This window comes from Pantherophis guttatus, chromosome 1 (assembly GCF_059756535.1).
Source record: "Pantherophis guttatus breed Tessera chromosome 1, ASM5975653v1, whole genome shotgun sequence".
Taxonomy (NCBI): Eukaryota; Metazoa; Chordata; class Lepidosauria; order Squamata; family Colubridae; genus Pantherophis; species Pantherophis guttatus.
Genome location: NC_142063.1, coordinates 325330962 through 325355002, shown reverse-complemented (window position 1 = coordinate 325355002; position 24041 = coordinate 325330962). Strand labels below are relative to the sequence as shown.

The following is a 24041-nucleotide window of genomic DNA, read 5'->3' as shown; positions in this document are numbered from 1 at the left end:
GAGGACCCAGGTTGTGGGGGACAATATGCTGACTCTGTAAACCGCTTAGAGAGGGCTGTAAAGCACTGTGAAGCAGTATATAAATCTAAGTGCTATTGCTACTGCTAGGATATTGCTTATCCTTATTGTAGGAGATGACCAGGCTGAGCCTGAGGGAAGGGTCAAACGAGTCATAAGTCACGAGTCCCACCACGCCCACAAGATATCTAAGTCCAGCCCACCTTGAATGCCTTCTTAATTCCCATTCATTTCCTTGTCCATTAGTAGCTCAGATTTTTGTAGATTTTGCAATATATCTGTATACTCATTTGAACTGCCCGAATCTCCTGATTTCCCCAGCATTTAACACTTGTATCGCCTCACTTCATATTAGGATTTTCAAATTTTACAATACTTTCAGCCCCCTAAAACAGTAATTGTGCAATAATTGTGCAATTACTTGTCTCACAAGTAAAACTAAAAAAAAATCATTGGGGTAGGAATTAGGCAAAATACACGCCATGTATTTTAATAATTATATTATTATCTATCAAACAAAGCAATGGTTAATATTTACAGGATTTTGCATGACATTTCCAGATGTCATTTTGCTTTTTTTGGCTTCAGATTCTCAGGGACTAGTTTTTCTGATAAATAATAACTTGAATTCAGTCTTTTCTGTTAACAAACAATGGATGGTGAAATTTTTAAACATTCAATGCTGTTAGAAAGAAAGTGAGCCACTACAAACTAGAAAGTAATGACAGAAACAGAAGCCTGTTCCAAGAAATTAATGTTTGAAAAAAAGAACTGAAAATAACTCTCTGGACTTCTCACTTTGTTATGTGGAAATGAGAACTGACTATGTAAGGAGAAAAGTTGAAAACAGTAAGAATAGAGAACCAGTAAAACAAAAATAAATGCATTTGAAAGCATATGGATTGAATGCAATAGTGAATTTCAATGGGAAAGGAATTTGTTGAGATGGTTTAATCATATAGAGAGAATGAAAAGGATTGATTGGCAAAATGAAAACAGTAGAGGATGAGTGGAAGAGTCAAAAGGATCAGAAAGACACACAGAGAGCTGTGGTTGTAGAAAGTATAAATTAGATTTATTTCCCTCTCTTTTTCTCATCTCATTTTTGAAATTCTTTTTGGCTTATTATATGCTGCTCCTTTTCTGAGCTTTGTAAAATTTTGCTTACCAAAAGGGAATAGTGTGATTGGTATGTATGCAAAAAAAAATAATGTGATATAGATATAGTAAATGACAATACTTTCTTGACTTTTATGTACACTGAGTGGATATTTTTAGTGTTACAGCTACTATCCCACAAAACCATTTTCTATTTTGACAGGATGGAAATTTAAAATAGATCAAAATATACTGACATCTACCAGCATGGTCACTTCTGTAGATATTGCAAAGTCTGTAAATATTCTACTACTAACCAATATTTCACCAGTGGAGATTTTGGAGACAAATATTTATTAGAAATGTCAAGGCCAACCCTGGACCCCTCTAATATCTGATATTAGTTTATCACACAATCAGTAAATACTAGTTGTTAACGTTCTGTAACAAGAATAACAAGAATTTTGTCTTTTTCAGTTGAATTAAACCCTCCAATCCATGAAAAAAAAATAAAGCTAACTTAAAAACTGTAGTGATACTTTTAATGTAATAATAATAGTAGGTAAATTGAGTATAAAATAAGTTCATTTCAAAATAACATTCTATAAATAAATAATATTTAAAATAATCAAGTTCGGCTGATATTTGTTTTGCTTCAAAAACAAGCCACATCATTTGAAGGTAACATGGTGAACAACAAAAATTTGTTTTTTGAAATTTGGTATTTCCTCTTTTCTTAAATACAGTCTTGTCTGCCAGCAGCATTAAAGCATTGTAAACTGAAAGTGCTAAATCCACTGGATAATTAAAAGAAAGGGGGGAAAATATTCTTTCTGTCCTTTACACAGAACAAAAGTGTGGTAGTGGCCGATTTTGGCCTTGCTCGGTTGATGGTGGATGAGAAGAACCAGCTAGCAACCCTGAAGAAACCTGACCGAAGGAAACGGTACACCGTGGTGGGCAACCCTTACTGGATGGCTCCTGAGATGATCAATGGTGAGTTGAGCAGGGGAGTTGGGGGTTGGGATCGGGGTGAAATCCAAAATTTTTCCTTACCGGTTCTGTGGGCGTGGTTTGGTGGGCATGGCAGGGGAAGGATACTGCAAAATCTCCATTCCCACCTCACTCCAGGGGAAGGATATTGCAAAATCTCTATTCCCATCCCACTCTGGGGGCCAGCCAGAGGTGATATTTGCCGGTTCTCAGAACTACTCAAAATTTCCACTACCGGTTCTCCGAACTGCTCAAAATTTCCCCTACCGGTTCTCCAGAACTTGTTAGAACCTGCTGGATTTCACCCCTGGTTGGGATAGACCAGAGATGAGGAATGATGGCCTCATTATGACTTGTGGACTTCAACTCCCAGAATTCCTGAGTTCAGAATGGCTGGCTCAGAAATTCTAGGAGTTGAAGTCCACAAGACATAAAAGGGCCATCATTCCCCATTCTTGGGATAGAGCCTCACCAGATCTGACTTAATTGTGGTCAGCAACAAGGGAAACAAGGATCATGTTTGGGAAGCTGCCCAGGAAAGCCATGTCTGTGTAATGCGCAGAGGGAATAACTTTGAGGAACAGGAGGATTTTTTTCTGGGCACATTGAAACTAAGATAAAATGGGCAGCAAAAGAAAGGGACAATTTCCCTTACAGCTACAGTACTTTGGGACAGATTAATATGAGAGCTCATGGGTCTTTAAGGAAGCCATTTTGTGAGAGCTCCCATGAGCTGCTTTACAAATGCTAGATGAACTCACCAGCTCCAAACAATAGTCCACCCCTGGCTAGGATGTCTGGGCCTGATAGCTAAATATGTTCTTTCGTCTTTTGTCATCTTTTTGCAGGGAGAAGTTACGATGAGAAAGTGGATGTCTTCTCTTTTGGCATCATCCTATGTGAGGCAAGTCCCAGGAACATAAAGCATTCAAGGAGGAAGGAAGGGTTGCTAGAGAAATCTAGAGGAACATTTCCAGAAAGTGGTTCTGGCAGATGCCTGATGCCAGCATTCTCTATCCTTGTTATTAATCCTTTAAAGGAAGAGTTATTGAACTTAACCTCATTTTGAGAAGCAAGAGCAAAAAATCAAATGGCAAAAAAGAGGGAAAAGGGATGGTTTTGTTTCTCTTGTTTTGAGTTTTAAACACATCTGCATGCAACACCAAAAGTGATGTGGTTCTCAATAGGAAAAAAAAATAGGAGAGTCTTGGTTATGATCAAGACCCGGTGTGGTATATGGATCAGGGCTACCAAATTTGAGCTGTAAGAATCCAGGCCAGTGTTTTAGATCCTTAGATCCATCTTGATGTATGGACTTCAATTGCCAGAATTCCCCTGGGAGTTGAAATCCACACATTTTAAAGTGGCTAAGTTGGAGAAACACTGATTCAGGTAATCACTAGATGGCAGCAGAGAGAAGCAGAACATTTAAGGACATTTTAGAACTGCCACCTAAGGGTCATCTAGGTGTTTTGCCTGCTTTGGTAAGGGCTAAAGACTAGGACTGAGAAAATTAACTGTCCGTAGCGAAAGCAGTTGCTACCCAACACCTAAATTTTAATCATGGGACTGCAATGGTTGAATATGCAAGAGTATTATACATTATACATATGCATGTATAAATCACATTTTTCACAGTGCCGATGTAACTTTGAATGGTTGCTAAACAAATAGTAGTAAGTTAAAAATATGCTGGTATCTCAGTTGTACAGTGTGGGTTGGGGTGATATTCAGTGGTGAAATCCAAACCAGTTTGCTACTGATTTGCTGGCTGCGCATGCGCACTGCGTGCCAAATGCGTGCTGTGTGTGCATGTGCAGTGCATACCAAATGCGCGCACAAGTGCAGTGCGTGCCAAAAGGAGGCTTGGGAAGGTAAGCAGAAGCGAGGGGGGATCAGCTGTGGTGCGCGATTTAGCTTCGCTAGAAAGCAGGATTTCCTGCTTACCCTCCCCATTCTCCTTTTGGTGCGTGCTGTGCGCAGTACACACCAAAAGGAGAATGGGGATGGTAAGTAGAACAGCTGGGGGGGGGAATCAGCTGTGGCGCGTGATTTAGCTTCGCTAGAAAGCAGGATTTCCTGCTTACCCTCCCCATTCTCCTTTTGGTGCGTGCTGTGCGCAGTACACACCAAAAGGAGAATGGGGATGGTAAGTAGAACAGCTGGGGGGGGAATCAGCTGTGGCGCGTGATTTAGCTTCGCTAGAAAGCTAGCTAAACCTCACTGCACAGCTGATCATCGGATCATCGGAAATATCGGTAGCTTTTTTAAACTACCGGTTCAACCAAACCAGTAGCTAACTACCAGTAGCTTTTTAAACTGCCAGTTCAACCGAACCGGTAGCTAACTACCAGTTCACCTGAACTGGTATCTTTTATCACTAGCGGTTCGCCCAAACCGGAGTGAACCGGTAGCAATTCACCCCTGGTGATATTGTGTAATAACTACTCACATCAAAAAGACACTAATATTTGATAGGTGATGTGAGCTGCAATTTATGAAAGTTTATGCCTTTCAATATATTTTGTTAGTTGGAAAAGCTGGTCTTTGCGTCTCTGCTGCGGGGGGCAGGGCACATGCAGGGGGGCTGTGCACACAATGCACAGGGGGGCGTGCGCGTGCAGTGGGCTATGCACGCATACATGGGGTGGGGCGCATGCATGGGCCCTGCTCACGCATTGCATTTGGGGGGTTCGGGGGCACGCACACACGCTTTGGGTACTCGGTCCGGAAAAGGTTAGCTATCACTATTCTAGCTTGTTAACCAAGCCTAGATCAGTCCAGAGAAACCTGTAACAACTCCATTTTTATTTTGCACAGATCATTGGAAGAGTCAGCGCAGACCCCGATTACTTGCCTCGAACCTTGGATTTTGGCCTCAATGTGCGAGGCTTCCTGGACCGCTACTGTCCTCCCAGTTGTCCTCCCAGCTTCTTTCCTATTGCTGTTTGTTGCTGTGATTTGGATCATGAGAAACGGTGAGCAAGTGGAAACAGACGTGTCAGACCAGAGAGTCAGGGGAGCCCCTAGATATGGGGATGAGAGGATATGTGGCTTGGAGAAAGGGATGAGTCTTCCTCAAGGCAGATGGTCCAGCCTGGGAGGACAAATTAAGCCAGTGCTTCTCAACCTTGGCAGCTTTGAAGATGTGTGGACTTCAACTCCCAGAATTCCCAGCATGCTGCCTGGGGAATTCTGGGAGCTAAAGTCCATATATCTTCAAGTTGCCAAGGTTGAGAAACATTAGGTGAAGGCTTTTCCAACCTTCCAGTAAAATTCAGACTGTGGGAAGTTCAGCTGTTCTTTTGCTGCTCCCACATCCAGTTTTTTTTTTTCTTTTGCCAATTGACCTTCAATCTCACTAGATGAGAGCCAAGGTTGCTTCCAACCTTTACTGTCTCTAGGTCTACATAATGATGGCTTTCAACCTTAGCAACATGAAAATGTGCGGACTTCAACTGCCAGAATTCCCCAGCCAGCAAATAGTAGTCCCACATCTTAAAGTTGCTGAGGTTGAGAAAGGACTAGTATAGAGAACTTGAAGGAAACTCTTCTCCTTCTTATTAGATCCTGATCCCTATCCAGCATTTCCCCTATGTTTACCAGGATTCTTGTCCTCTTTAAATGGCGAGTAGCCGATGCTCATATTTTTGAGGAACTGATTATGTGCTGTCAAGATATTTTTGACTCCTGGTGACCATGATTCTTGTCCTCTTTCAGTGGAGAAAAATATGTACCGTATTTTTCGGAGTATAAGATGCACCTTTTTCCCTTTAAAAAGAGGGTGAAAATCTGGGTGTGTCTTATACTCAGAATGTAGCCCCGCCCAGCCTCCCAAACTGAGATTTCAGAGGCTGAAAGAAGCCTCTGAAAGAAGCTTCAGAAAAAAAGCCTCCAAACAGAGCTTCAGAAAAAAAGCCTTTTTTTCTGAAGCTCTGTTTCGGAGGCTTTCAGAGGCAGAAAAAAAAGTTTTTTCTGAAACTGAGCTTCAGAAGCTTCAGAGGCAGAAAAAAAAAGCAAGGCACAGAGCTCACAACCAACAAACCTGTTGATAAAATTCACCTCTGGGAACAGCTGATTAGGGGTATTCCGGAAGGCCGATCCACCTACCAATCAGCTTTTTTCTTATTTTCCTCCCCAAAAATTAAGGTGCGTCTTATACTCTGGTGCGTTTTATACTCTGAAAAATACGGTATATTCAATGGAGGGAAACACACAGGCACACACACATGCTGGGAAGTCCATACATTTTCAACCTGCCAAGACTGAAAAATAGTGTGGTGCCTTCAGACTCTGTCTAGGGCCCACTAAGCCAGGGGGTCCCCAACCCTCAGGCCGCAGACTGGCACCAATTCACAGCACACCAAGAACCAGGCTGCGCAAGCGAGCAAAGCCCCATCTGTACATGTGCGGGATCCAAGCAACACGCAAAATCACATCTGCCCAGGTCCGTGGAAAACATGCCCTCCATGGAACTGGTCCCTGTGCCCCAAAGGTTGGGGGGGTGAGGGTGAGGGTGGGTTGCTCTAGGCCATTTGGGGCTTTTAGCCTGATCAAGCAAAACTCCTCACGTTCTTCTGCTTTTTCTCTCCAGGCCTTCCTTCAGTCGGTTGGAGCAGTGGCTGGAAGCTCTCCGCATGCACCTGGCTATGCAACTTCCCCTGAGTCCACAGCTGGAGCAATTGGACCGGGTCTTCTGGGAGACACACCGGCGAGCTGAGAGTGGACTGTGTGCACATGCAGAAGTGTCTGAATGAGTACAGAAGGGGCAGGCAAGCAGCCCCCAGCCTGCATGTCTCTGTATGAGCTGGGCTGAAGAAAAGCTTCTCTTGCCGAGTCCTGCCACCAGCTGCACGCAGCTCACCAGCTAGAGCTGGTTTTTGGAAAAACCACTGGGAGCTGGTTCTCCCTGCTTCCTTCCTTGGGGGATGAGTTCTGTGCCTGGCTTGCACAGAGATGGTCTGGGGCAGCCCGGGTTCTTGTAAATACTCCTTGTGAATACATCCTTCTCCTTGCGCATCCCGCAAAGTGGAGGAGAAGCGAGGGATCCTTGACTCTCTCTCCTTGTACGCTTTGTGGTTGCAAAAAGCTTTGCACGCCCCGCTGAGCACATAAGCTTCTGTCATCAGCTGGCAGCTGCTCACAAGCTGGCATTAAGGTGGGGGCTGCTACCCTGTCCCCCAAATACACCTCTACAGATCCTCTTTAAAACCTTTGTCCTATAAAGTGGTGCCTTGGGTTTATATGTGGACTTGCGTACTTGGATTCTGGAGCCCCACTTTGTATTTCTGCGAATAGGCCATGGGGGTCTATGCGTGTGCTTAGCATGTGCTTAGCCTTTCCGTGGGAATTGCAAGATTGAGAGATCTGTGCAGATGTTTGGTCTCTGTGCTCCTTGGGATCCAGTGTCTGACTACATTCACACAACATGTTTTGCCCAGTTGGCTGAAGATTGTATTTGCACAACATACTGAGCTTATTGCTACTCTTAACCTTGGTTAGGATTTTATTTTTTTGTATATCTTAGCATGTTATGCAAACCCAGCCTGTTTGATTCATTTGAAGTTGATATATTGTGCAAATCCACACACACACACACAAAATAGCTCAATCCAGTAACCAGGTGAAATCTGTTATGTGAATGTAGCTCTGTCAATACCCACATGTGCTGTGTGCATGTTTCACTGTGTGCACACCTTAGCTTCTTCCTTCCTTCTGTTCCAACCATGTTCGGCATAAAGTCCAAGGCTGCTGGGGTTTTTTTTTGGTGAAAATCTATTTCCTAGGCAGGCAGTTTGCCCCAGAGAGAAGCTATAAGGTAGAGCTGAAACAATCTCCTCTTACCCTTTCTCTGCTCCAAATTACCACCCCATTTAAACTGCTTGCCTACTCTGGAGATCCAAATGCGTGTTAAGGTTTTGTTGCAAGATTTAATGTACGTGTGCACATGCATACACCCATGTGCTGTCAGGCCCTCGAAAAGGCAATCTGGATTTCTAGAAGGACAGAAAGAGGAGGAAACAACTAAGTCACCCTTCTAAAGGAAGACTTCTGTGCATAGCTTGAAAATCTAGCCAATTCTTTCCAGGTTCAGGATAGAATCATGGAATGTGCACTCCCAGCCGTCTTCAGACCTGCCAGGGAGATTTGTTTTCACTACAACTCCCAGAACTCCTCAGGCAACATGGCTTTCAGAACTGTGCAACTCCCAGAATTCTTAGCCAGTGGTTTGGAGGCCAGGCGAACAAAGGAATTCTGGGAGTTGCAGTTCCAACCCATCTGAAAAGCATTCGATTGGAGAAGGATGAGCTAATCTATGTGCCAGGGTCAGCAATAAGAATGAGCAAGCATTACTGGACCTTCATCTGGAAATGGGCAGCAGGTATTTTCCATCTGGGTGATCAGCAGTGGTGGGATTCAAGTAATTTAACAACCGGTTCTTTGCCCTAATGATTTCTTCCAACAACCAGTTTGCCAAACTGCTCAGAAAGTTAACAACCGGTTCTCCCGAAGTGGTGCGAACTGGCTGAATCCCACCACTGGTGATCAGCATAGCAGAAAGGAGCCTTCAGGGGGAGACCAGCTAAATTCCTCTTATCCAAGGATCCTTAAGACAACTTAAGAGACATATTTTTAACTTACCCTTGTGGGTTGTGGGGCTACATGACTAAACGTCCTCTTGTGCCAAAACAAAAAGCAAAAAAACACCCCTGAATATTAAAACCCTGCATGTCATTGGCAGGAGAACAGACCCTGCTTTTTCCTTCTCTCTCCAGCTTTTTGTGGACATGAAGCAGCCACTCAGATTGCTATTTGGAAAAAGGCACATTCCTGTATCATTCAGTGCAACAGGAGATTGGCTTGATAGTCTTTAGAAGGAAGGAAAAAAAATTGAGCTTTTTCAGTTCCTGAGAGTGCATTTTTAAGAACCTGAACCATGAAAGACTTCCTGGGTTTTCAATACTAACAGTGTGGGTGGCCATTGGAAAAAAAATAGACCATTTTCTTTCCTGGCATTCTAGCACCCAGGGCAAACATTGGTTGTGCAACCAAAGTACAAGAGGGTCAGGCAGGAAGACCTGAAGGAGATTAGCCATGCCAGCTGGGAAATCCCTGGAGACATCCTACCTCTGATTATTAGTAGTGCTGGTAAGAAAAGTCAGGTCTAGATATGAGTTTCTGGGCTTCTGGTTGTCTGGTTAGCTGCTGAGGGAGACAACATGGATCTTCTTAAACTCTTCCCAGTAGGCTCCTGTTCTTTTCAAGGGAACACCAGCATCTTTTTCATTTTAATTGAAGGCCATGTTATCGTTTAAGTTGGGTTTTTTTTTTTTTTGAAGGAGGGAAATATGGAGAAAGAAAACATTCCTTGCAATCTCAAAATGAATTCCCTCTGTAGACTTGTGATCCAGCTTTGTTAAGTCCTATGTGCCAAACTTGCATACAGACATCATGGCTTAAAAAAAAAAGGTAAATTTCCTGGATCTTCTTGCTTAGAAATGGAGAAACTTAAAAATGGCGGTCTGAAATTCTGCAAATTCAGAAGAAGTAGAAAGCAGTTCTCAACCCATGGCTCACGTGTAACTACGCAGCTTCTAAGTCCTGAAATACATGGAATTGGAAGCAGTTGTTACAGTAGGGTGGAGTGCCGTTAGATTATTATACGAACCACATTCTTATAGGGACTAAATCTAAAATAATTTGGAAAACAGGTTCTTGTAGTTCCATATTTCTTCTCTTCTCACTTCCCTGTCACAAATTGAAAGTATGCGTAACATTCACTGTATGATTTGAAGGATTTGGTGAAATAGCACAAAACTCTGACCTGAGGTGAAATTTCAAATATTTCTGATTTTTATCAACAAAGCCTGCCCAGTATCTATGTTCATTCTTCGAAGAGTCAAGACTAAATGAAGACTCCCTATTTAAGAGTAGTGTACTAGATTTGGACAAAAACGTTTTTAAATTTTGATTTTGCATATCTTTGAAGCTTCCAGACTGATACATCATCATTTTATGAACATCTGTTAGAAAAGGCTAATGCTCATATTTTTGTGAAAGTGCATTTCATGTTCGATGCAAAAGATGACAGATCTTGCGTATTTTATGATCGATCTTCAGAGGAAAGTATAAGCAAGTATCTCTGCTCCATTGGCACTTTTATGTACATCTATAGAAATTAAGTGTTTTTCTTAAAGAATTTTGATGGCCACTTGAAACTGTGCCCCAGAGTGTGGATGTTGCATTTATACCGGTGTGGGGATCATGATACTCCGAGCCTGATGTGGTCTCTCCCAACTATGGCTGTGTGTAAGAGACACAGCAGAAGACATGGTGGTTCTTCCAAGAAACAAGAGAGGCTGGAGGTCTGCAGTAGAGGGCAGGGGTGAAATGCTACCGGTTCACTCCGGTTCAGGCGAACCAGTAGTGATAAAAATTACGGTTCAAGCGAACCTGTAGTAAAAAATGCTTTAAAAAGGTAAAAAAAAAAAAAAGATTCCGGTGATCGCACGGCACAGCTGTGCCGCGCAATCGTCAGAACCTTTTTTTAAACTTTTTAAAAGCATTTTTGCTACCTATTCGCCGGAACCAGTAGTAAAAATATGCTTTAAAAAGAAAAAAAATGTGTTGTCAATCAGTTGTGCTGGCTGATCATCGGAAACATTTTTTTTCTTTTTTAAAGCATTTTTGACTACCGGTTCCAGCAAATAGGTAGTAAAAAAATGCTTTAAAAAAGAAAAAAAAAGTAGGCCACACCCACCGAGTCACATGACCCTACCACTCCCAAGCCACACCCACCAAGCCAAGCCCACAGAACCGGTAGCAACAAATTTTACATTTCACCACTGATAAGAGGGTAAAAGAGGAACCTGTTTCCCCCAGGCTCAATGTGTCTCTTGGAGAAGAGTCCCTTTGTTATCTGACGGCCTAAAAGTCATTTTAGAAGTTCTGATTTCTACATTCATGCCTGCAATCTTGGTTTTAGACCATGTTTGACTGTCATTATCTTATCATAGACAGCGAAGTCCCCGGTTTCCTATTCTACTCCCCTTTTTAGGGAGTCTGGTTTCCATCTTTCATGTGTTTCCCATGCTGTTCCCCTAATTCTTTCACACTCTTCAGGTGCTGCAGATTGCAGCCAGCATGTGAGCCGTTTTCCTGAGTCAGGCAGCTCTTCCACATGACTCTGGCACACATGGGGTTGTGTAGTCCCTGTTGTTCCTGCACTCGGGGTCATTGCTCTGTAACACAACTGAAGAGAAGAGCTTGTATTATTTGTTCACTCAGTCAATCTTGGTGAATTGGGGAGTTTATCATATTATCAGTCTGCCTCAATTGTCTTTAGGAGAAGTGTTAAGGGAAGGAACATGAATTAGACAAAGACTGTGAAACATTTATACGCACTTTGAAAATGAAATGTGATGCCCTCTCTGATGACAATGATCAGAATTCACAAAACTGTGATGTAAAATTAATTTACATGGAAATAATAAAAGTCCTTCCACTCCCTTGTTCTAGCCACCTATGACTTTCTTGATGACATTTTTATGGAGGATGTTTGAAAGCTTTTCAGATCCCTTTGCTGGCATTCAGAAGGACAGCTACACAGAGCTATGCTCATTGAACTGGATCCACTCCTTCATTCTTCCATTCTTAAGAAGTGGGCAAATCTTAAATATGACCCCTGTGCTGCCTTGGTCCAGAAAGCCAAAGTCAACATCATAGATGTTGGTGCCTGGTGGCGCAGCAGACTAATAGCCTGTTATTAACATTCAGCTGCCTGCAATTACTGCAAGTTTGAATCTCCCCAGGCTCAAGGTTGACTCAGCCTTCCATCCTTTCTAAGGTAGGTAAATTGAGGACCCAGTTTGTGGGGGCAATAAGCTGACTTTGTATAAATATACAAAAGTATGAAGGCTATTGCTTAACGCATTGTAAACTGCCCTGAGTCTCCGGAGAAGGGCAGCATATAAATAATTTTTTTTAAAAAAAGATGTGGGGTGAAAGACTTGCCAAGCTTGTCAACTCTTGCCTCATTCCTAATATTCTAGAACAGGGGTCTCCAACCTTGGCAACTTTAAGACTTGTGGACTTCAACTTCCAGAGATCCTCAGCCAGCAAAGCAAAGCTGGCTGAGGAACTCTGGGAATTGAAGTCCACAAGTCTTAAAGTTGCCAAGGTTGGAGACCCCTGTTCTAGATAACAATTATTCAGCCACTTCCTGATTTAAGTCATCAATGCTGAGCTCCCTTTACAAGGTTGTTAGTTGGTTTGCAAGGCAATAATGCAGGTGAAATATTGGAATTGCTTCAAATGACCTGGAAACATATATTTTTACCTCAACCTTTATTCTGGGCCTCTATTTTCAGTTTTTGTTTCCCTTCAGATCTGAATTTCCAACATCTTAGAGCCCTACCGTATTATGTTACATACTGCAGAACACCCAAGGATTCAATTGATGTATAAGATACATTAATTGAAATCCTAATGTGTTCTTGGTTTTTTTTTTCAGGAAACTAAAGAGCAAACATCCTCTTCCAGCATTCTTAGAAAATAGGTTACATTAGAAGCCAATCCAGAATTAAACCCAAGTTTCCCATCTTAGATGGTTACAAGGTTATTGGTTTCTTCAAGCCTATTCATAAAGTTCTGGTTAATCTGTGATCAGTGATATGAGCAAGCAACATGTGATTATTAGTGTATCGCCAGAGTAACATAAGCTGTCAATTTAGGATTGGGCGTTCAGTGTCAAGAAATATTTTCCTTAACTCCTTTGGACATCCTTTGGAAGGCCCATTGGTGTTCCTTGCTCTATTCTTACAAGCCTTTCTCAATTTTGGCAACTTTAAAATGTGTGGACTTCCAACTCCTTGCTGGCTGGAAAATTCTGGGTGTTGAAGCCCACACATCTTAAAGTTGCTAAGGTTAAGAAACATTGCTTTGGAAGCTGCACTTGTCTTCCTTCAACCTGGCAGCAGGGGCATATCCACACACCTGCATTAACATGTGCTCCTCTTGTCCTTGAGGTGGGAAAGAAGTCCATCAAAATAATTTGGACTCTCAACCATGTTTTATTTCTCTTCAATGAGACTGAGAAGTGAAGTGGTTCTTGCAGACTTAATCTTTGCTGCAGAGTAACAATCTTTGGATTCCCTACCACACAGCATTCACATAACAGTGGGAATAGCAACGCCCAATCATTCTGTGTAACATGCCAGGACATCTTCAAAGGGGCATGTTCTCAGGATGCCACCTCCAGCCCAACCTAGTCCAGCTCAGCCCAGCACAGAGAGGCAACCAGACGTCTGGAGTGGTACCACTGGTAAGGTGGTTTTCAAAAGCTCAGAATTGGCTTGGATCTTTCTGTACAAATAATCTATCCATTTTCCAATTATTTGGGATTACCTTAAATCAAGCATGTCAAACTCAATTCCATAGAGGGCCACTTCAGGGCTGTGGTTGACCTCGGGGGGGGGGGGCTGGCTGGGCGTGGCCAACTGGGTGAGCATGGCCAGCTTGACGCCATTCCCCAAACTGCTGGCATGTTTCCTCTTCACATTGGGTAGACCGGGCCGAAGTTACGCTGGCCCGATGTTTCCTCTTTGCATTGGGCAGACTGGGCCAAAGCGATGCGGATAGACTGGGCCGAAGCAACACAGGCTGGCCCCTTACATTTTCCAGGACTGCCCCGCGAGCCAGATCTGACATCACTGGCCAAATCCAGCCTGCGAGCCTTGAGTTTGACACCCCTGCCTTAAGTCTAGGAATAAGCATATATGTATTTGAATGTTCTTTTTGCACACTGACCTGAGCAATGGGTCCTGAATTTCCCTGGCAACATTGAGCTCTGGATGGTGAATATGCTGCTTCATTGCCTTGGCTGATGACTGTTCCAAAAGTATCTTCTGTTCCGAATACTGTAGAAGGCCAGTTCCACTTTTCAAAGAGTATCATTTCCCCAGTGTAGGAAAAGTATTTTCCAACCCAACAACAAACATTCTGTAGTAGATGTGAGTCACTTGAATGAATTGAAGCTCTCACTGTTTTGTTGCAATGCAATCACAGACCAATCCCCACCATTAAATCAAAGATGATTTTCATACATCACACCTGGAAGACCCTTACTTTGGCACAATATATATATATATATTTTAAAAACTCAAGTCTCAAACAGGCTCATTGAAATTAGCTACTTTTATTAGTGGGATTAAAAAATAAACTACTAGAATGTATAAACATATATATATATATAATATATATATTTTACAACCTTTCAATAAATATTTCCCAGCCCCAGACAACAGATAGAATTTTTCTCTCTTTTTTTAATAGGAAAATATCAAGATTTGAAAAATGAATGAATAAAAGCAGAAATGCTGTTTGGGGGGGTTCCTAAACATCCTACAGCTCTCTCACACACACTCATCTTTTGTTACTCCTGGGACTAACCCAGCAATTAAGGCAGTGAGAATAAAGGAATACAATGTTTTGGAAGCACTGTTGAGAGCACACAATACTATGCATTCAGGAGCATCCATGGGACGGGAGGGAAGAGGGAGAGGAGTTAAAAAAGCAAACTCCACAATTGTGGGTTCAAAGCCCTGTCCCTTTTTTTACATGTTGTGATGCAATACATTTAAAAAGGGACAAGGTTTCCAACACATAGTTGCAAACACCCCCTGAATGTATTAAAACCTCCCCCCGCATTCCACTGTATGCATTCCAGAATCCCAGCACTACATCTAATAGCCATCGTGTTTTATGCTTAGCATCTAACCACAGCAGCTTATCTTCACAACATGAAGGTTAGAAACTTAAAAGATTGAAAAGAAAAGATAATTTTGGGGCTACTTCCTTTAGTTTTCTGCACTTTCAGTTATGGCACAAGAACAGTCCTCCTTGTATGCAACATGGAAGTTGGACTGAAGCGAAAGGGGGAAATTGCTTATCTGAATGTGCTAATGGGCATCCTTGTGGACGGCTGCTTCAGCTTTCACTATGCCTCGACAGGATATAATAAAATGATGTTTAAATAAGGTTATAAATAGTGATACTTTAGAGTAGGTATGTATCCTGGAGGATAAATAAATAATAAAAAGTAATCAATAATTAAGAATAAGCACATCAAATGATAGCCATCATAATATCACAATAGGAAGATAACAATTATAGTTTCAGACAGGACAGCTTAACAGTACCAATCCAAAGCTTCCCCATTCCGAGTTTTTCTTCACATTATAGGGGGAAAATGGAAGAGAAATAAAGGGTGTTTACTAGTGAAAATTACATTCTCATCCCCCCAATAATATTGCACAAATAAACCAGGTTAATTGCACAAGAAAAGCCTTAACTGGAAGCACCTCTATAAATATTGAAGCCAAGAGTATGGGGTCAGCCTCTGTAATAGCAGTTTGCTCTACCAATACTAGCAAGTAGTAATATTTCCTCCATGCAATGAAAAACATGTTTAAGTATATCAAGATATCTTTAAAGCACAGAAGCAGGCCAGGTTATGCTAGGCTAAGGCTAGGCTTTTCCCCCCCTCTGGTCAGTTGGCAATCCTATTGCATTTGGAGCTGGGTGGAAAGGAATGGTTAAAATCTAAGGATTTCTTATTTCAAGACCTGCAATTTTGGGGCCTTTCTTTAATCAGAAGTTTCTGCAGGTTATGTTATAATAGTTACTATAGAAATGGTTCTATGATGCCCAGTGGGTTCTGAACCTTCTAGAGAAAATAACCAATATTCTCCTAGTCTTGGCCCAGCTTACAAGTCTGTTTTGGATCTGGATTCATTGACATTGTGGCAGCTGTTATGACAGGCAGTTTATTAGAAAAGAGGATGAGACAGAAGGGTACTAACAGGCATCTATCAACAATTGACTCCTACAGAGCCTCCATGGCCAGAGGAAAGACACCACTAATTATCATTGCTACTAACATGAGAGCTTTGGTCTGATCCAGCATGTTCTCATGCTGTGCTGGCCTACAAATGAAAGGTTGTTAGCTTTATTCAGAAGCATCATCTTTTTGCTCCAGCAAGTTCGTGTCCTAGGCTACTTGCTTGCACTTTGAATTCCTCTCCATCCTCTGCCAATCCTCTGCTTCTCTTTCATTGTGGATCCTACAGGGAGAAAAGGCCTGTTTAAGGAAGGGCCATCCATACTTCAGCTCCAAACTGGAACAGCAGAGGTGGCTTTCATGGGGTTGCACCCGTATCTCCAGTGAGATCGATCACCTTGGTTTTCTCAGCGCACTTTCCATCGGCATCACTCCTTGAAAGAGGAAAATGCCTTGTGGCCATGGTTGCCATAGTTGACCATCCGGGGTTCTGATGGTCCTTTTGAACAGCCTTGAAGTGAGGGAGACCTAGAAGAGTGGATGGGTTGGCTGTTTCTCTTCTTTTGAGAGTATCTCACCAACATTTTCTGTAAGCAACCAATCAGCTGGTTTGAGAAAGATGTGTCGCGTTGTTCCCTGGGATCTTCTTTCAAAGCGTCATTTAACGGCAGCATGCATCATTGGCGGAGACGGACATTTTAAGCAGATTTAGAAGACTGATCCCCATAAGAGCGGCAGCATGCAGATTCTGATCCTCCAGAGAGGGGAGAGTGCCAAGCATTTTTTTCAGACTTTTAGAAAAATTTCCATTTGGAATAAGCCACACATTACAAGATCCACTTGCTGAAAAGTCCTAATTTAGGTGTTCTTGATTGAGGGTATGAGCTGATACACATTCACAAAAGAGACACAGTCACTTAAGACACATGAGAAGGAACGATTTCGAATGAAACTGAATATCCCTTGCAAGAAGCCTGGTTACTTTGCACGTCCACCATGCAGCTGGGTATGTATGCATGGCTGTGCATGGGACAGTAAATTTTTTTAAATTTTATCTTACTTTGATAAATAGCTTGAAAAACTTAAATAAAATTAATATTATTAGCTTGCAAAAACTATATTAACTCCCATGTTTTGACTCTCACTTATGAGGAGATAAATATAAAATAGAACAAAACAGAGTTTTTGCAAAGGGAAGTGCTTAAGTATTTAATTCAGTCAAAAGTTTCTCAGTGCAAGATTCCGGCAGCTCCCATTCATTTTAAGGGGATCATGAGAAATTTAATTGCTGGCCAGAAGTATTTTTTTTAAGCATTCCCAACATCTGAAAGTTCTCCATTTTACCATCTTATAGATCGGAATTTTGCCATTTCATCTCTCGTGTGCATATATTTTTGCCAATAATTTCAAGACGGACTTGGAGAGAATATCTTGTGTTTTGCGTATGCCTGCTTTTTTTTTTTTTTTTACACTTGCATCTTTTTTACAACTGGGTTAGAAAGGAATCTAAGCAGAATCTTGTCAACCACAGTTTGCTGGTACAAATTATCGTAGTCTGCCTGTCGGATGAGAGTTAAGTTTCCTTTCAATGCTGTAACTGCAGAATAGTTTGTCTCTGCACGCTACAGAAAAATCACCACAATGATGATCAGTAGCCAGACTGGATGGAGAAAGGAAAAGTTCCCGCGTGTTAGAAGGTTGCGGTAGCATCTTGAAGCCTTTCTGAGTTTCTCATTTCTTAGAGGGGTAAGTAATTGTAGAACTTTGGTTTTAAGGCGATCATTGCAGCAATTTATGTTTGACAAGGACTAAGTACTGGAGATGGGGTGAAATTCAGAGGGATGTAAACATTTTCTGCTTTGGAAGAATGCCAGCCAGCAGGGACAAAAAATATACTTGGGGAGGAGGCAATTTATGATTACTATGAATCTTCCATCTGCTGTTGGATTTTCTGCAACCGTTCCTGCAGTCTTCGTAACTGAAAGGAGAAAAATAAACCAGCAATTTATCTGCTTAATTTTTCTATGCAAACTGAATGCCCAAAGTAACTTTCAAAATAAATACTTCCTGCCCCCTACAGTACGAAATTGAAAATACCAAAACACATACTTTACATGACAAATTAACAAACTGTCTAAACAGGGCTGTCTAAAAGAGAGATACTTAAACATGTCTTATAAAACTGACAAGAATAGAGGTCAGATGTAGCTTAGAAGAAATATGTTCCACATCCGCAGGTTTCACTGCTGAAATGATGAAGCAATGTCCTCTTTGCCATAAAACCATGTTTCTCAAGCAACTTTAAGAGGTGCCAATTCTGCTCTCAGAATTCTAGGAGTTGAGGTCCACACCACGTAAAGTTGCCAACATTGAGAAACACTGCCACAGATTCATATTATACAATGGTAATGGCTAGTTCCTTCCCTAACCCTGGCTTAGCACGTAATAAGAACCCATATCGTTCAATTACCTTACAGAACAATATATTATTATTATTATGAGCTGCGGTGGTACAGTGGTTAAGAGTGCAGTACTGCAAGCTATTTCTGCCGACTGCTGGCTGCCTGCAGTTTGGCAGGTCAAATCCCACCAGACTCAAGGTTGACCTTGAGGACCCAGATTGTTGGGGGCAATATGCCGACTCTGTAAACTGCTTAGAGAAGGCTGTAAAGCACTGTGAAGCGGTATATAAATCTAAGTCTAAATGCTATTATGAGAACTCAGAATACAGATTAAATCAGTAGCCAGATGAAGTGCATTGTGACTGTACCTTTAATGTGTTAAGCCACCAACTTTAATGGACCTAAGAAACATTTTCCCACATTTGGAGGGGGAAAAGTGGAAGACAGAATTTTTGTTGTTGTTGTTGTTTCTATCTGATTCGTCATCCTGCCATTTACTTTTTTAAAAAATGTTTTCAACAATTAACAGGACAAAAGAATAACGGAGTTGGAAGGGACTTTTTAAAGTCTTCTAGTCCAACTCTCAATTGGCGAACCACCCGGAGTTGCTGAAAGTCGGACGCATATAAATGTAATTGATAATGATAGTCATAATCTCAACCCCTGGGAAAAGGACTAATGATGTCACAAAGCCTTGCTCAGTCTCTCCTGGTAAAAAGACTCATGGGATTCCAGCTACTTCTTAGAGCAGGGGTCTCCAACCTTGGCAACTTTAAGCCTGGTGGACTTCAACTCCCAAAATTCCCCAGCCAGCGTTGCTGGCTGGGGAATTCTGGGAGTTGAAGTCCTCCAGGCTTAAAGTTGCCAAGGTTGGAGACCCCTGTCTTAGAGCATTGTTCTTAAGTCTCAGCAACTTTAAGTTGTCTGGACTTCAACTTGCAAAATTACCCAACACCCATATTAAAGAAGGTAGCCTAGCTTTGTTTTTGATCTAATTATTATGATCAAGTGGTCAGAACCGCCACTTTTATTAGTTTATTTATTTATTAGTTTGATTTATATGCCGCCCTTCTCCGGAGACTCAGGGCGGCTTACAATGCATTAAGCAATAGCCTTCATTCTTTTGTATATACCTGCTTAGTAGGGCTTTCGGGGCCCCCTAAGCGGTGTTCTTTTTTATACAAAGTCAGCTTATTGCCCCCACAATCCGGGTTCTCATTTTACCTACCTCGGAAGGATGGAAGGCTGAGTCAACCTTGAGCCTGGTGAGATTTGAACTTGCAGTAATTGCAGGCAGCTGGCAACTAAGTGCTACTTTAACAGCACTTAGTCCACTGCGCCACCCGGCTCTCACTTTTTGCTGATAGAATTGAGTATGCTGGGAAAGCAGAAACGGGTGGGATGTGCAAATGTGCAAATGCACTACTCAGGTGACCCTGAGGACACAGACAACAAGTGACCTCAACGACTCTCTAAAACAGGGGTCCTCAAACTTTTTTAAATAGGGGGCCGATTCACAGTCCCTCACTGTTGGGGGGGGCGGACTGCCTGGGTGGGTGTGGCTAGGTGGTCATGTGGGTAGGTGGGCGTGACCAATTTAACGGTCCATATTTTTTTGCCTTTCTCCTTCCTTAGCTCCTGTTTAAATTGTTTTCAAAGACTTTTAATTTAAAGCAGTACTTTACAAGCCCAGAGCTGCTTTTCAAGGCTGCACCAGTGAGATCACCCCTCAGCTGGCTCGCTGGAAGATAAGGCCCATGGCAAGGGGCGGGGCTTAATCACACCACTCCACGGGCCAGATACTTTGCATTGGTGGGCCGTATCCGGCCTGCGGGCCATAGTTTGAGGATGCCTGCTCTAAAACAACGCAAATGACCGGTTGTCTGCAAGGAACATAAATCCTTCCATTCCCCACCAACCAGCCAGAGCTGAAGAAGCTTCTTGGATGGGAAGCGAAACGTCTTCAAAGAAAAAACAAGAAAGTTCAGCAGCCTCTTGAAAAAAAGGCACCTGTGGGACAATCATGATCTGGATGACTGAGAATCTCCATAGACACAGCGTGTGAACCTGCTCTTAAAAAAGCTGGTCAGCTTGATGTGTGAATCTGGCTTGCACTGAGCTAAATTGAGCTGTATATGTTGTACAATACAGCTCTCTGTACAGGCAATCCTCGAGTTACAACTACAATCGAGCCCAACATTTATGTTGCTAAGTGAGCTATTTGTTAAGTGAGTTTGCCCCATTTTACGACTTTTCTTGCCACTACTGTTAAGTGAATCATGACATTTGTTAAGTTAGTGACACGGGTGTTAAGTGAATTCGGATTCCCCATTGACTGCTCATCAGAAGGTCGCAAAATCTGATCACGTGACGCCAGGACACACCATAAATACGAATCATTTGCCAAGCAGCTGAATTTTGATCATATGACCATGAGGATGCTGCAACAGTCGTAAGTGTGAAAAATGGTCATAAGTCACTTTTTTTCAGTGCTGTTGTAACTTTGAACAGTCACTAAATGAACTGTTATAAGTCGAGGACTACCTGTATGTTTCTGAATTCCCCCCAAACAGTACCCTGTTATTCACCTCCTCATCCTTCTCCCGGATCAGTTTCTCTGTTTCCGAGTCTGGCACTGTGGGCGTAGTTGGGATGGGGAAATCAGTCCCACTTTCTCGGGTTAGCTTGCTGGGTTTTTTTTTTTCCAAAAAACAAAACAGGAAAGGAAATAAAAGAGGAGGAAATACATTAAAGTGTTCTCAGAGAAAAAACTGCAAAAAAATGCTTGGGTATGCAATCCTACAAGATATCCCATTTGCTTCTCAATCAAACTGCTATATTTGGTGGCCAGCAAACCACTTCTGTTACTTATTCCATGATATAATTCTAGTCTGGCTTTCCCCAGCTCTTTGAGGTTACCTTGCAAAGGCAATTAATAGTTTCATATTCATTTTTGGAAAAACTTCCTGGTGGCAAGAATGGTTTGATGGTGGAACCAATTATCAAGAGAGGAAGTAGAAGAGAGGTTGGATGGTTACAAATCTGGGGGATCTTTTGTCGAGATCTACATAGAAAACAGGTGGAAGACAGGACTTTTAGGCTAATGGCCCTTTCCAAATCATTTTGAACGATCAATCAATCAGAATAGAGCTGGAAGGGATCTTAGAGGTCTTCTAGACCAACCCCCTGCTCAAGCAGGAGACCCTATACCCGTGATGGCAAACCTATGGCACGCATGCCACAGCTGGTACAGAGCCCTCTCTGCGGGCACGCGAATCATCGCCCAGGTCAGCTCCACCATGCATGCGTGCACACGCGCCTCCGGCCGGCCAGCTGATTTTCGGGATGTGCGGGGGTCGGGGTGCATGCGGTAGACGTGCGTTCATGTGCGGGGGATCACGCGTGCATGCACCAGGGGGGTCAGGGGTCACACATGCATGCATGGGGGCGGGGGGCAAGGGGGTTTTTAGGCCCAAGAGGCTGCAGGGAGGCCTACTAGGCACAAAACGGGAAGCGGGGGGGGGTGTGGCACCCCCCCACACAGCCCGTTTTTGGACCCAAGAGGCTGCAGGGAGGTCTACTAGGCCCAAAACGGGAAGCGGGGGGGTCGTGTGCGCATGCGTGGAGGGCATGAGGGCCTAGGAGGCATGCACGCATGCAAAGGGGCGCACACATTGCACTATGGGTGCCGGCACATGCGTGTTTCGGCACACGAAGAGAAAAAAGTTAGCCATCACTGCCCTATACCATTTCAACCAAGTGGCTGTCCAGTCTTTTTTTAAAAATCCTCCAGTGATGGAGCGTCCATGATTTCTGAAGGCAAGCTGTTCCACTGGTTAATTGTCCTCACTGTTAGGAAGTTTCTCCTTAATTCCAGGTTGCTTCTCTCCTTGATCAGTTTTCATCCATTGTTTCTTGTCCTGCCTTCTGGTGCTTGGGAAAATACATTGACCCCTCTTCTTTGTGGCAGCCCCTCAAATATTGGAATACTGCTATGTCACCCTAGTTGTTCTTTTCTCTAGACTGGCCATACCCAATTCCTGCAACCGTTCGTATGTTTTTGTCTCCAGACCTTTAATCGTCTTAATTGCTCTTCTTTGCACTTTTTCCAAAGTCTCAACGTCTTTTCTGTAATGTGGTGACCAAAACTGGATGCAGTATTCCAGGTGTGGTCTTACTAAGGCTTTATAAAGTGGTACTAATACTTCACATGATTTTGAATGCAATGCAAGACTAACCCCCAAAAGAAAAGCCCACACAATTGCTTTCTGGGAAAAGGGCTAGCTTACAATAAAATGGGCTCTCTTAAAAGAAAATTCACACACACTCTCCATTCAAACTATGTTCTCGAGTCTCAACAGCAAACCAGGCTGGCAAATCTCCATCCGCCTGGTGTTTGTGTTCATAGAGTTTCACTAGTAACAGTGATTACTAGTAACTCTGGTAAGGCTTAGTACATCATGCAAATCCAGCAGTACGGTTAAGCATCTTATGTGCATAGAGTCAGGGTGCTCTGACTTCCAATAGTCCATCACAATTTAATAGAACTTTTTTAGGAAATACATGAAAGCCAGACAGAGGCTGTGAAACAGAGGGCTGTGAAAATACTTACAGACCCCTTGCATCCTGGACATAAATTATTTCAACTTCTACCCTCAAAATGACGCTATAGGGCACTGCACACCAGAACAACTAGACACAAGGACAATTTTTTCCCAAATGCCATCACTCTGCTTAACAACTAATTCCCACAACACTGTCAAATAATTTACTAAGATTGTATTACTATTATTCTTCTCTTCCCACTTATTATCGATACTATAACCATGTTGCTTGTATCTTTCAATTATATTGTTTTTGTTTCCTAGTGCGATTTGATAACTTATTAGTAATCTTGACTATCACTAAGTGTTGTATCTTTTTATTCTTGATGAATGTATTTTATTCTCCTTGTGTACACTGAGAGTATATATACCTAGACAAATTCCTTGTGTGTCCAATCACACTTGGCCAATAAAGAATTCAAGTCAAGTCAAGTCAAGTCAAGTCAAGTCAAGTCAAGTCAAGTCAAGTCAAGTCAAGTCAAGTCAAGTCAAGTCAAGTCAAGTCAAGTCAAGTCAAGTCAAGTCTAGTCTAGTCTAGTCTAGTCTAGTCTAGTCTAGTCTACTAAGATGCAGCTCTGGAAGTAAGTGTCAGGCATTATCTCCGGCCTGGCTGTGTAAGTCCTCAGCAATTACAAGCTTACTGAAGTCCAACAGCAGAGGGGAGTGGAAGCAGAACTGAAAAGGGGGGCTTAGTTGTTCATTCCAAGAAATTGTTACTACAATGGACTCTCAAAGATGGGGACCTCTCCTTCACCTCTAAACAGGATGGCAAACAGAACAGGGGAATGGAGTCCCCCAGCTTAAAATCACCATGGGAAGGCAGGGCAAGGAAGAAGCTTCCCTTCAAGGCTCACCTCACACCCCCCCCCCCCCAGTTCTAGATTTTCCCTAGTTTAGAGGATCGTTTCCGTGCCCTGGTTCAGGCATCCTCGACCAAACTCTGCCAGTGGTGGAACCACAGTTGAAAAGCCAGAGAGATGGAAGCAAAGCCTCTGAAACACTGATCCTCAGTCATCTTCTCCAATAGGGGTTGCCAAGAAAATAATCCTCTCTCTCAGATAGAGAGAAGAAAAAGAGATGCGAAAG

At 42.6% G+C, this 24041-nt stretch overlaps 2 protein-coding genes across 7 annotated transcripts in view; one reads left to right on the top strand and one right to left on the bottom strand.

The window, feature by feature from the left end:
- The window catches only part of LIMK1 (LIM domain kinase 1), a 57459-nt gene extending 45841 nt beyond the window's left edge, over positions 1–11618 (top strand). The window contains exons 13-16 of one of the 2 annotated variants that reach the window (XM_034421031.3): positions 1965–2112; positions 2958–3013; positions 4930–5087; positions 6704–11618. In XM_034421031.3, the coding sequence (XP_034276922.1) occupies positions 1965–2112; positions 2958–3013; positions 4930–5087; positions 6704–6866 (525 nt within the window). In that variant the 3' untranslated portion in view covers positions 6867–11618. The remainder of the gene's footprint in view (positions 1–1964; positions 2113–2957; positions 3014–4929; positions 5088–6703) is intronic. The other variant, XM_034421032.3, reaches the window with a different exon arrangement.
- A 2668-nt stretch (positions 11619–14286) lies between these two features.
- The window catches only part of LOC117667572 (septin-4), a 69333-nt gene continuing 59578 nt past the window's right edge, over positions 14287–24041 (bottom strand). For 3 of the 5 annotated variants that reach the window (XM_087883406.1, XM_087883405.1, XM_034421036.2), the window contains 2 exons: positions 20940–21039; positions 14287–17927 (listed from right to left, as the gene is read on the bottom strand). In XM_087883406.1, coding sequence (XP_087739532.1) covers positions 17871–17927; positions 20940–21039 — 157 coding nt within the window. In that variant the 3' untranslated portion in view covers positions 14287–17870. The remainder of the gene's footprint in view (positions 17928–20939; positions 21040–24041) is intronic. The other 2 variants (XM_087883407.1, XM_060693148.2) reach the window with 2 other exon arrangements.